Source organism: Tachysurus fulvidraco, chromosome 11, assembly GCF_022655615.1.
Source record: "Tachysurus fulvidraco isolate hzauxx_2018 chromosome 11, HZAU_PFXX_2.0, whole genome shotgun sequence".
NCBI lineage: Eukaryota > Metazoa > Chordata > Actinopteri > Siluriformes > Bagridae > Tachysurus > Tachysurus fulvidraco.
Genome location: NC_062528.1, coordinates 10,840,757 through 10,853,898, shown reverse-complemented (window position 1 = coordinate 10,853,898; position 13,142 = coordinate 10,840,757). Strand labels below are relative to the sequence as shown.

Genomic DNA, 13,142 nt, shown 5'->3' with positions numbered 1-13,142 from the left:
GCCATTTCAAATATTTGAACTTCCCCAGTGACAACTTCTAGTGCAAGACGGGGCGCCGTGATTTCTCTGCTAATCTGGGGGAAAGGGGGCCGCCGGTTGGTTGTGCACATGTGCGCTGGAGCTGTGGCGCTTTGTGAGTAAAGGCGAATGCTGTGGCTGCTCGGGACGAGTTTAACGGCGGAAAGGAGCTAAAGTTTTTGTATGAGCTGAGCTGAGCGCGGCTGGCGGATCCGGACACACAACAGGCCCCGGGTGAAGCCTCGGTTGTTGGGTGGAAGCCATGGCCGGACACTTCGACGCGGAGGACCGGGGCAGCTGGTACTGGGGAAGACTTAGCCGACAGGAGGCCGTGTCCCTGCTGCAGGGACAGAGACATGGCGTGTTTTTAGTGCGGGACTCTATTACCAGCCCTGGAGACTATGTGCTGTCCGTGTCAGAGAACTCAAAAGTCTCTCATTATATCATAAACAGCATCAGCAACAGCCGGCAGTCCGCTCCGGGTAAGACTGCGCTAATGCATGGACCTGGTTAACTAGCGTTCACACCGACTAGCACGCCGACTGTAGCACTAACACGTCTCTACACAACGCACGTTTAAGCCTTTAAACGTTGTCCTTTGTTCATCAACTTCACGAAATAGCTTCCAAAGATGAGAAAAATGTGTCTTCTTTAGGTATCTAATCTTAATATTTTGATTTTGTTCATTGGCTAGCAAGCCAACGTTAGTTAGCTGCATGCTAACGACTAGCATCACTTGACGTACTGCAGACCTTTTTTTAATAGCTTTATACGTGAGGCGGGTGGAGTCATGGAAGACACTTTGACTTCTAGAATAATACTGAAGTATCTGACTGAACCCTTATTTGTTAGAAACCACTTAACCACAAGGAGTTAGCATTAGCTTTGCTAGTTTTGCAGAAGAGCTAACTAGTCAGATTCCACGAACATGTTACACATAGTTTAATTGTTTACACAGGGCATGTTCTTGAGTTTTGCATTTAGTGTGTGTGTGTGTGTGTGTGTATATATATATATATATATATATAAACAAGGATTTGTGTTGCAACTAAATATTTAAGCCTTTGACATTGACAAGTTAGGGGGAAAAAATCAGTGATTTCTGAGAAGCCTTAATGCTTTGGGTTTTTATTAAAGATCTCTCAAGTCCATTGAAGATTCAGATATAAAAATGGTGAGACAGGTTATTGGTCCACCAAGTTTGTACATGGTGTTAAATATAAATGCCATGCACTGTAATATTATATAGTAATTTATATGAACTTACCATTTATTTTAAAAAGGCATTGTATAATCTCTTTTCTCTTACCACTTCAGGTTTGGCTACTTCTCGCTTTCGTATTGGAGACCAGGAATTTGATGCACTACCTGCCCTGCTGGAGTTTTATAAGATACACTACCTGGACACCACCACTCTGATCGAGCCCATCAACAAAGCCAAATACGCTGGGATTGGTGTTGCTAGCATGGGGCCAGGAGGAGTTCCCCAGAGGCTTGAGGAGGAATATGTCCGTGCGCTGTTCGACTTCCCTGGCAATGACGACGAGGACCTGCCCTTTCGAAAGGGCGATGTCCTGCGGGTTTTGGAGAAGCCTGAAGAGCAGTGGTGGAACGCACAGAATTCAGAGGGCCGTGTGGGTATGATTCCTGTGCCGTACGTGGAGAAATTCCGGCCAGCTTCTCCCACATCAGGGACCCTGTGTGGTGGAGGACCAGGCTCTGTAGGTAATTCCGATGGCCACAATTCCCAAGCCCCTCCTCTGCTCGGTGAACCAGGCCCCTATGCCCAGCCAACATCTTTACCCAACCTGCAAAATGGGCCTGTGTATGCCAGAGCGGTTCAGAAAAGAGTTCCCAATGCTTATGATAAGACAGCTCTTGCTTTAGAGGTAAATTATCATTGAAGAATATACCGTTGAATTTGTTTGGTCTTTTTGCACCGGTTAACATTCTGTTCCCTGTTTCAGGTTGGCGACTTGGTAATGGTGACAAAGATCAACGTAAACGGGCAATGGGAGGGAGAGTGCAAGGGAAAGAGAGGCCATTTTCCATTCACGCATGTGCGCTTACTGGACCAGCACAACCCCGATGATGACCCGAGCTGAGATTTGAGAATAGTATTCCTCTACAGCCCTTAAATGCACACGCCCTCTCCTCTCACACCTCATAACTGATGTGCCCAGCAGTAGCCTCTTCTACTAGATACTTCCTGTATGTCCGTTCATTCTGTGCCATCATGTCATTCATGCCAATATATACAGCCATTTCCTGATTAGATCTTATGCAACGATTGAAGGTAATCGTTCAGTAGACACTAAACACCATGGACATTTCTATAGTTTACCATAGATGGAATGTTGGTGTGATTTATTGTGCATTTAAAAAAAGGGGTGTCTGGACAAGTCTGCTTGGACTCAAAATTTAAGCAGTTTGGTGTTGCTATAAGGGACTGTTGCTCTGTGTTTGAGTAGCCTACACTACTCTTACTGATTTGCTAAAATCCGGCTGCATTGAAGGGGATTCGTTTGGAGCCTTCTATCACACTACAAATAATCTACCATGTGATTATGTACAAGATGCCTGAGAGAAAATGCTGATCATACACATATTGTTTACTATTACATGCTTAATTTGTATTCCTTTAAGCATTTTTGTGCACACACAAGTATTTTTGTGTTGTCTTGTTAGTTAAACAGTCCCTTTTGTTTCTTATTGATCACTACAGGAGAGTGTTTTTGGACCATGGACAATTTATTTAGCAGTTCCAAAGTAGTTTTGGTTGGTGGGGGGAAGTACAATGTCACTTGATTCAACTTGTGTGTCTCTTAAAAGTAGTTATAAGTAGTACTAAACGGTATTAACACTACCCCACTAAACTATCAAATGAAGATGCAACCAATTTTACCACTTTGTTATACACAGTGAGATTTACTGAGTCACTGTGTGTAAAATGTACATGCCTCAAACATGTCTCTCTAGAAGTGTATAGACACTACAGTAGTCTTCATCTATGATTGTTTTATGTATCTGTAAGCCAGCCGTGTACAAGTAACCATACAGCAATATTTGCAATCACACATCACTGCTTCATAGTGGCAATGTTTATCACTTATTATATATAACAATAATCGTTCCTTTAACCAGCTGTTTGCCTTTACTGCAAAAGCACCAAATAAATAAAGCAAGTCCTCTTTAGTATAGCCTCATAAACAATGGTTACAAATAGTGTACAAGGTTCATAACAAGCCCTCTTGTATTTAAATGATGTATTCCACTTACTGTAGCTGCTTCCCAGTTTTTTGAAAAGAAGAAAATAAGGATCTGATGAAATTGACTTAATGATCAAATGTATAGCACTGAATGAATGACCATCAGAAAAAAACAGGGGCATGATTATTGTAGGCAGTCCTTTGAATGATCAAAAATACCATCATGCTTAGTCATTTCAATATGGACAATCACCTGAGAAATTGCTCCCTCCATTATATCTGAAATGTGAAGGTTGGATATGAAGAAATAATAAACGTCAAATGTGTCACATTAATGAAGGATTTTCTTTATGCTTTAATCCTAAATGCAATTAAGACTATTCATCTGTGGAGCATAAAATCTCATTTGAAGTATGGCCCTGTTTTTCTAAGCCAAAACTGAATTCCAAACATTAAATAAGCCATAAAGCATCAGGTGGAAGCATCCAACTGCAACTTAGACTGCACCAAAATTTTCCAGGCCTTTTTTTTTTTTTTTTTTTAATGTAAGAGATGACATCCTTACTTGATTTTTGTGTCATAAGCTGTATAAAATGAAGATTCATAGACACTTATTATGAGTCTCATGTCTGATGAGATTGTTTAATCATTCTTTCATTCCTAGTAATTATGATTAATGCACCTAAATAAAGAAAGAACCAGTGTGCTACATCCAAATCGGCTGCGAAGTGACAGTGCCACACGGTTTCGAACTTAAAGTATTATTTTTGTTTTTGTTTTTTGTCTTGGGTAAAATTTACATATTTACTTGACATTAATCTATCTATGTCTACTGCCTCATAAAACATCTAAATGTGTTTTTTCTTTTTTTGGATCAGCCTGTACATGAAATGAAGATAACCCCCAATAGTAAACTATTTAAACTCCATTCTTTTGACTGTGTCAGTAATTTTGAGCAGCATACATGGCTGAATTTTTTCCTCTCAAATGCACATTTGCTTAAAGACATTTGATATATGTATTCATTTACTAATCTTCAGAAATCATTTGATTCTGGTAAGGGTCATGTGTTGGCTGTTAGTCTGTCATATGGCACCAAAATCACACATTCATAACTGGGGTAATTTAATGTGAACAAAAGAACTGTTTAAATGCCTGGCCGTTGTGGACATTAATTAGAGGATCTCATGTCTGGTACTAAAAGTATTTAGGGAGACTGACTGAGTACTTCATTAGGACCACTACACTAATACTGAATAGGGTCTTCCTTTTATCCTCCAGTTTCTTTTATAAAGATCTCTGAAATAATTGTCATGTTCTTAAAACCAGTTTGGGATGCCTTTTTCTTTGTGACATGGTGCTTTATCATGTTGGAAGTAGCCATTGGAAGATGGGTACATTTTGGCCATGATGGGAACACATGGTCAGCAACAATACTCAAACAGGCTGTAACAATCAATTTCCCTAAAGTGTGCCAAGAAAACATTATCTAACATTACTTAACATTTCATGGACATGTTAGGTCCATGGATTCATTATTATTTTTATTGGCAAGTAACAAGATGGTCTGGTATGAACAGCAGTAAAAACTAGTATACAAAGCATAGTCAGTGCAACCACACAGACCCCGTGCAATATCAGCAGTTTTCTCGTCTCATCTTAAACTAGCATTTTTTTTTTTAAATAAAATATATCAAAACCGAAGGGAATTATATTGCCACCTAACTTCAGTTATTAATATAAAAAAAAATACCAGTATTCATTATTAATACCATTGCTGGTGTCAATTTAAATAATTTATGTTGGAAAGAAGTTGGGGTATATTTAAATCCCCAGAAACGACTAGAAAACCAGAGCCTAGAAACATCTCTACACCTTCATCCATATACAGAATGCAGGATCTATGGACATCTTTTATATGCATCAGAAAAATAATTTGTATCTTTTAAATATTTTTATAATAATTTTAATATAAAATTGAAAATGTTTTATAGAAGTAATTTATTCACTCACTCATTTTCAATTTTGTTTACTTTAATACTCTCAGCAGCTTAATCCTGTCAGTGTCTTGACATGTCCAGAGCCTATCCTGGGAGCACTGGGACTGAGCTGGAACAGTACAGATGGGACAGCAGAGATGGGACAGTCGAGATTGGACAGCAGAGCTGGGACAGTAGAGATTGTACAGCAGAGATGGAACAGTAAAGATTGGACAGTAGAGCTAGGACACTCGAGATACCCATTCACACCTAGGGGAAATTAAACAAAGCTAATCCACAGAATAACATGTCTGTAGACAGAAGTGTGTTCTGATTCCTGTCCACAAACCTCACAATGATTCACAAAATGGGATCTATTTTCCCATCTATTAACGGTAACAAAAGGGACAATCAATCATTCAAAATGTAAAGTGTGGCACAAAACAACACAGCTTTATTTTTTAAAAGAGAAATTCAAACTCCCATAAACTCTAATAATAATAATAATAATAATAATAATAATAATAATAATAATAATAATAATGTGGATTTTAATAAATAAAGCCGTTTGGGAAAGTCTGAAGGATAAAATAAGGACTATGGTTGGTCCCTGCTGTTGTCCGAAGTTCCCGGATGAAAGCCTCCGCCATTTTTCCTCCAGTTTCACCGGCGGACGCGCTTCAGTACCATTCAGGCTGCAGCTGCTGGCTTGTGCGAGGGCCTGCTGCTTCACTCACACTCCTTTTCTTCAAATCCGTAGTCCACTCGTCGCACATTATTCACTATGGCTAACCGGGAGGATTTAGTATATCAAGCTAAGCTTGCTGAACAAGCAGAGAGATATGACGGTAAGATGATTTTTGAAGAAGCGCTGTTATCTGAGCGCTGGTCCGTTACCTTACACTCACGCTAGCTGTCGGGCGTAGTGTTTCCTAGCTAACTGGTTAGCGTGTTAGCTAATATTAGCGACTTAGCTAATGCAGTAATCTCAAGCAGCCAGTTAAACTAGTTAATGGGGTGTGTTGAGACGTGTTAGTGAACCTGCTGCTGTCTTAATCGCGTAACGAGAATTCGTTTGGGGTGAACAAACTACGTGGGTCATCATAATTCGATGAGGGATGGAATGAAGATGGAGACGTTAGTGGAGCAGACAAAATGGCGGATAGTTATTGGGCGAGGCGAGCTGTTGCTAGCCAAGGCGGTGGGGGGGGAGTCACAGACCTCTACACCCCACCTGACATCGACAGATTTAATTATAGGTTGCAGTAATCGCCATTAGACAAATGTGTTGTTTTACTATTTAAATAAATCTCGGTTGTCAATACAGCGATAATGTTATTTCCAACTTGTTAAGTCGCGTTAAAGTGAAGTAGCAACACCACCAGAGCGGCTCTGCTGCATGTCGACGAGGATTTCTCCTCAGACTGGTGGCAAAAACCTCATTGACAAGCTCGTATAATACAAAAAACATTTTGACTGACATTTTATTTATTTCTAATGTATCGGCTGAGCTATCAGTTAGAGAGAAAAAACAAACAAACAAAAAACACTATTTTCTCCAAATTGTTTTAGTGGCCAATGTATTCACAGGCACAAAATACATTGTAAGTATGGTCGTATTTGGTACCTGTCACATTAATTGTTATGGACACCAAAAGGACTTTAAATCTGTTAAGAAATTGTGTGTGTTTATATATTTTCATATAAATGGTGACTGAAAGGAAAATTATTCATTTTTTTTTTTGATGACTCATCCTGCACTAGTCTTGAGTTTATCCAATGAAGTCCTCTCTTTAATGTATATGTCCCTCCCCCTGTGAAGTTTCTTTTACAAGCATGGTTTGTTTTTGTGTTTATTATTAATATTATTACTATTATAATTTATCCTTTTAGTTAGGAATTAACTAATTGTTGTGCAATAGGGGGAAATCTGTGCAAATCCAGTTATGAGATGAGCATTTTGGAGGCATGATTTATCCCTTGGTGTGTGTCTGACTCTCCATCACCATTAGCGTCTCTTACGGACAAATTCAGCAACAGCATCTAATTGTGTAGGATTTTGTCTGTGTTAAAGTGCGTATACAGAGAAGTGCGCCACAGTTTAAAAAAGAAAAAACTCTTATTAAACAATCACTCGTTTTTACGGTTTTGCTAAGTGTTTAATGTAGCACAGGACTATGTTTAAACTCAGTGTGGATGTGGCTAACTTGAACAATGTTGGGTAAATTATTCAAACTAAACACATCACTATAGCCTGCTGTTTTAAAGAAAAGATGTCCAAATATATGGGAACAAACCACCGCAGTAGAACCAAGCAGAGATGCTAAAATACTAGTAGTATAACTACTGCCCAAAAAAAGCCATTTTAACATAGATTTAAGCACACTGCCTGTTAATTTTAATTCTTTACACATTCTGTGATTTATGATGTATTTAAGTAAATTATTTGTGTCTGTGTCTCAGTATGTATTGGGAATATGAAATCACTAATCATGGCATGACATGTGTGTCTCAGTAACAGATAAATGGATGAGACATTTATTGATGCAGTGAAATAAACACCACTGTGCAAGGATTGCTCTTTTAATTTACTGTTTACTTTCACAGAAATGGTTGAGTCAATGAAGAAGGTGGCTGGAATGGATGTGGAGCTTACAGTTGAGGAGAGAAACCTGCTGTCAGTGGCCTACAAGAATGTCATTGGAGCCAGAAGAGCATCCTGGAGGATAATTAGCAGCATTGAGCAGAAAGAAGAAACCAAGGGTGGGGAGGACAAATTGAAGATGATCCGGGAGTACAGGCAAACAGTAAGTAGTTCTGATCCAGTTAATGCGATCACAAAGAAACTGCCAGTTTTATTCTATATTTAAGAATCGATGTTTTTCTGTTTTTAGGTTGAAACGGAGCTGAAAACAATTTGCAATGACATCCTTGATGTGCTGGACAAGCACCTAATTCCGGCTGCTAATTCAGGAGAGTCCAAGGTGTTCTACTACAAAATGTATGTCATTTTTGTTTGTTTATTTAAATAAACTTTCATTGGAAAAAAATTTTATTTGGCAAAGCCAAAAAAATTATAAATTTTTATACTGGACAAGAAATATTGCAGTTTTTTAAACCCACATGTAATGGTGGGAAAGTTTGCAGAAGTTCCTCAAATGAAAGTGGTGAATTGCTGTTTGTATGAATGATAAACCACACAGTTTGCTTGTATCTTTGATTTCACAGGAAGGGTGACTACCACAGGTATCTCGCTGAGTTTGCCACAGGAAACGACAGGAAGGAGGCTGCAGAAAACAGTTTGGTTGCTTACAAAGCTGCTAGTGATATTGCAATGACAGACCTTCAACCTACACACCCCATTCGCTTGGGTCTCGCTTTGAACTTCTCCGTATTCTACTATGAAATCCTCAATTCTCCTGACCGTGCATGCAGGTTTGTTTTTTTCTCTGTGATGTGATATTTAACTACAGAAATACCCCCACAGTTTCCCCAGTTCTCACTGTATATGTATATGTCAGAACAGGCAGGTGAACAGCACTCACGTTAAAGGCTAATTACAGAGGAAGCCCATTTTGGTTCTTACTTTCTTAAGTTCACACGTTGGTAGTTGAAAAATTGGCAGTGACTAATGTATCAGGCATATCAGAGAATGTTTCGGGCTGAAATGTAGACACACTCTAGTGTTTTGACTTTTTGTTTAATTAGGAACACACTAAAACAAAGTAATGTGATGATTATTGGTTTTAGGTTGGCAAAGGCAGCATTTGACGATGCTATTGCTGAGCTTGACACGTTGAGTGAAGAAAGCTACAAGGACTCCACACTCATCATGCAGTTGTTACGTGATAATCTGACACTATGGACTTCAGATATGCAGGGAGATGGTAAGGCACTTCGCATGAATCACACAACCGATTTCAAAAGGGGGGATACCCATGAGAAATTAGCGAAGATTCCTGGACTATAAGTATAATATACTCTATATGACCTAATCTATGTGGACATCTGATTATCACATCTAAAAGTGCTGATTGAACTGATCCTGAAAAGTACTGATCCTGTTGCAGTTAGTCCCATCTTTTCTGCTATAACAGTCTTAATTCTTTTGGGGAGGAGGTTCACTAGGTATTGAAGCCTGGCTGTGGGTACTAGAGTAAAAATAAAATATAATTTTTACTGACTAACACAGTCATATTAGGAATGTTTCTTCTATTTTTATTGATTGTTTTATTCAAATTTGCCTGGATACCAGGAGCACTTGCAGCTCTTGAATTCTGAATAATGTGTGTTGCTGTTCTCTTTGTAAAGAGTAAGTAAAGTACTACTGGTGGCTCACAGTACATTATGTTCAGAGATGGGGCACTGTGTGGTACTTGGGTAAATAACTATAGGAAGCCCTTGTGCATGTTAATTAAGGCATTGTAAATAGTATCCAGTGTACTCACTTAGATTTTCACTTAGATTTTTTTTTTAAATGCATTGGTTACGAATAGGAGAAATTTAAGCTCATTATCAAACAAAAATCTCTGCATTTCTGTATGATCTTATTATTATGTTTCATTTGTTTAACCTTTTGCTTTTCCCCTCTATTCTTACTGTTTAGATTCCTAAAGGGTATTAAGTTAATTGCCCACAAACTGTATTTGTAAGTGAGCCAATTTTTTGCTCTGCTATGTTGCTAACAGTATTGCCACTCACTCACCTTAACCTTTGAGCTAAGGTTTGGAATCTAGAAATCTACTTGTATGTCTCGAGCATGTCTTGACATTAACAGGTTAATGGAGATTAAAACAGGAGAAAGGTCTGCAGATGTGGAGAATTTATTTCAGAAAGAGAAAAATATAATTGTAACTGCTCACCAGAGGGCATCTGATAATGTGACTTTTGGAATTGTACATATTCTTGGAGGTTCATATTCTCAGACTTTTTCTAGTTTGACTTTCTGGCTTTAGTCACATATAAGCAGTTTAACAGTTAGATTAAGAAAAGAGGCTTTAAAATAAATACAATAAATGGTTTTCTTAACTGCTTTTTTTTTTTTCAAAGAATGAAAAAAATATTTATTTATTTGTTTGTAAAGTTTAAGTTCAATTTTTAAATCTAAGTAATGGTTTAACAATTTTCCAATCTGGACTTACGAATGTCATGATGATGCTGTTACAGCTCCAAATGTTAAGTACCTTTTAAGCTGAAGACTCGTGGCACTATTTTGCTCATCTCATAAATGATGGCATTATTTATCAGGCACAGGTTAAGATATTACATTAATTAGCACCAGACTATTATCACTGAATGCATGTTGCTATGCCTCACATGACTCAGATCTTGCATGTGAACTCTTAAAGCACACTGCTATTGTGCCACTGATGTTTCCCATACCCTGGCAGCAGAAAAATGTAGAAAGCTAATTTGGTGACTAAGAGGATGTCTGTGTCGGTTAATTAATCTAAAGTAAGATCAGGCATCTTGTACTTTCTAGATTCAGTATAAACAAAAAACCTAAATTAAGGAGTTTGTTGTTAATCATTTGCAGTATAATAGCTCTGTTGGTAAAACAAATACAGCACAAATATGGTTCTGCATTTAAGATCAGCTGGTTATTTATTAATTTTTTTTTAATTTCATACATGAAGGGCTCAGTGCTTGGGTGTTGGTGTCTCATAAATAAGGCGATGTGAGATGTAGTTCAGGATTTACGCCCACAGCTGCCATGCTGTGTTTCTGTTACAGTGCAAAATGTGTACAGTCAACAATCTGTACAAGAAAGTGTCAACAGCCAACCTTTGATTCAGATGGAGAATGGAATTGAACACTCTGCTTTCTGCATTTGTAATCTAAATGCAATACATGCTTGGATATGATTCTGTGATAAAATTGATATCGATGACATTTTTGGCACTTGGTTATTCAAATCGCCTGGAAAATGTGTGAGAATCGATCACTTGAGTTACTATTCTCTTATCTGTTTTGTTAATGATTTATTTTCCTTTGCTGCATGTGGTCTTGGTTGAACACACTCAGATTATTGGTGCATAATGTTTTAAGGCTGTCAGGAGTTTTCAAATTGTACAATGCTGAACATGTGGATGATGAATTCTGATATGTTGATGTATTGTTTCAATATGCAGGTGAGGAACAGAATAAAGAGGCGCTGCAAGATGCGGAGGATGAGAACCAGTGAAACATCACCGCCAATATCAGACTCCAGCCCACTCGCCCCCTTCCCAAAGTCCACTCATAAAAGTGGCCACAAAGCCCAACCTCAAGAATGACATGCAACAGCTTGATGCCTCTGTTGTGTTTTTTTTTTCCTGTTTTTATTTTATTATTTTGTTGGTTTTTTGTCCTAGTTTTATTTTTAATGTTTTTTTATTTTTTATTATCCCTTTAATTGAAACAAGAAACCACTTCTGAAACAGACATCAACTGTAATTTCTGATGGGCAGAGCTTAGAGAATTTTTGAATTTTTCTTTTTTTTGTGTGTGTCCTGGTACAATGTTCCTTTTTTTTTTTTTTTTTTAAGTTTATTTGCTTTGTTCCTCAACATTTTATCAGTTGCTGGATATATTTGAGTTTTTCTTAATGTAATTGCAAAATTAACTTTTATTACTATTACTGATATGTCTACTATTAGGCTATTAGTTGTTGGAGCTGTAATATTTGTGTTAGTGCAATTATCAAATGCAGTTAAATGATTAAACCTTGGAAAGGGCATGTCCAAAATAAAGTGCTCTTTTTGTCAATTTAGATTTTCAGAGCAAGTTTGCAATTTTCTTTATCCATGTGGAGCAATTGCTTAACATCACAAAGTAGGAGTTATGTAGTGATACTTAGCAGTGGTGCGGACTGTAATTTGTGCTAAAATACTGTATTATGCACATAGGCTGATGGTGGATGGATAGTTGCCGCTCTAAAAATTGAAGGAGCCTTGTTGCTTTTAGAACTTAAAATGCAGGTCTCCATTGGCTGTTTGAAAATATTAAAAAGCACTAATAAAGTTGATTTTAAGCTCTAAGTATATGAAATAATCTTCTCCCTTCTTCCCCAAAATTTATATATTGCCTACAATTTCATCTGTATTTTTTGTTTATATTTAATTTGATGCTAATTTGTACTACTACTGGAAATTTGACTGGAGCCACAGAAAAAGAATCTGTATTAGTGTTCTTATAGAGAAACAGCATGGAAATAACATGAGTTAAAATAAAACTGCCTCTAATAAAAACTTTTGTCATTTAATTTTGCATGTTTTGTAATATATCTATTTTCCATGCTGATTAAATGGGAAACTCTAGTAAAAGGTAGAACAGGTTTACTGAAAAAAAAATGCTTTTATGTTTTGTCTAAAATTGGGCACAAAAATGTGAACAAGTTGTTAACTGCAATTTACAGAGTTTAGTGTGGGTTTATGGTGGAACCTTCTGAATGATAAGCATTTATTATTAACTATTAATTATTGACCATTTCATGGCACTGTAAAAGCTTCTTGGACAGGACGGTTATCAAACGTATGCAACTTCATTATAATTAAATGGTAATCAGTTTGCCAGTTTCACTGTTCTTTGTTCTGCATTTTGGCATGTACATTTTTAAACCAAGTGCATGAAAATAAAAAATAATTAGAAAAGCACTGAGAATTAAGCTTTGATATCTATGGGCAGAAGTAGAATCAAAACCAGCTACTATATTTGAGAAGCAAATGCTCGAGCCATTAGGTCCAAAACGTCATGTTTCACGTCTTTGCCAATACTGTAAAGGGCCTTTATTAGTGTGAATTATTAGGTGGCATTATTATATCATTTCTAATTCAACATTTATTCAAGTATATAGATCTATATTTATAGTTTACTTTCATTACACTTGCATGTGTAAATCTAATTTGAGATTAGCTGGCAAGTAAATTTATTTACTTTTAAATGAACTAGGATAAGT

The 13,142-nt window shown here is 37.3% G+C and overlaps 2 protein-coding genes across 3 annotated transcripts; both read left to right on the top strand.

The window, feature by feature from the left end:
• The first annotated feature begins 31 nt into the window (after nucleotides 1-31).
• crk (v-crk avian sarcoma virus CT10 oncogene homolog) lies at nucleotides 32-4,155 on the top strand. The gene is made up of 3 exons (XM_027147782.2): nucleotides 32-500; nucleotides 1,336-1,907; nucleotides 1,986-4,155. The coding sequence occupies exons 1-3, from the start codon at nucleotides 281-283 to the stop codon at nucleotides 2,121-2,123; spliced, it is 930 nt and encodes a 309-aa protein (XP_027003583.1). The 5' UTR covers nucleotides 32-280; the 3' UTR covers nucleotides 2,124-4,155.
• Nucleotides 4,156-5,834: 1,679 nt separating this feature from the next.
• On the top strand, nucleotides 5,835-12,449 carry ywhae1 (tyrosine 3-monooxygenase/tryptophan 5-monooxygenase activation protein, epsilon polypeptide 1). 2 transcript variants are annotated; one of them, XM_047820700.1, is made up of 7 exons: nucleotides 5,835-6,054; nucleotides 7,814-8,013; nucleotides 8,101-8,207; nucleotides 8,435-8,641; nucleotides 8,957-9,093; nucleotides 9,813-9,854; nucleotides 11,338-12,449. In XM_047820700.1, the coding sequence occupies exons 1-6, from the start codon at nucleotides 5,991-5,993 to the stop codon at nucleotides 9,818-9,820; spliced, it is 723 nt and encodes a 240-aa protein (XP_047676656.1). In that variant the 5' UTR covers nucleotides 5,835-5,990; the 3' UTR covers nucleotides 9,821-9,854; nucleotides 11,338-12,449. The 2 variants fall into 2 exon arrangements, with proteins under 2 accessions (XP_047676656.1, XP_027003707.1); XM_027147906.2 differs by lacking the exon at nucleotides 9,813-9,854 and having other exon boundaries at nucleotides 5,839-6,054.
• The last annotated feature ends 693 nt before the right edge of the window (nucleotides 12,450-13,142 follow it).

What these genes read in the sequence shown, in the direction of transcription:
- crk (XM_027147782.2), top strand. Translation starts at nt 281, where the DNA reads ATGGCCGGACACTTCGACGCGGAGGACCGGGGCAGCTGGTACTGGGGA. An exon ending in CAGCCGGCAGTCCGCTCCGG is followed by an intron (nt 501 to 1,335) that starts GTAAGACTGCGC and finishes TTACCACTTCAG; the next exon opens with GTTTGGCTACTTCTCGCTTT. An exon ending in AGACAGCTCTTGCTTTAGAG is followed by an intron (nt 1,908 to 1,985) that starts GTAAATTATCAT and finishes TCCCTGTTTCAG; the next exon opens with GTTGGCGACTTGGTAATGGT.
- ywhae1 (XM_027147906.2), top strand. Translation starts at nt 5,991, where the DNA reads ATGGCTAACCGGGAGGATTTAGTATATCAAGCTAAGCTTGCTGAACAA. An exon ending in TCCGGGAGTACAGGCAAACA is followed by an intron (nt 8,014 to 8,100) that starts GTAAGTAGTTCT and finishes TTCTGTTTTTAG; the next exon opens with GTTGAAACGGAGCTGAAAAC. An exon ending in AAGGTGTTCTACTACAAAAT is followed by an intron (nt 8,208 to 8,434) that starts GTATGTCATTTT and finishes TTGATTTCACAG; the next exon opens with GAAGGGTGACTACCACAGGT.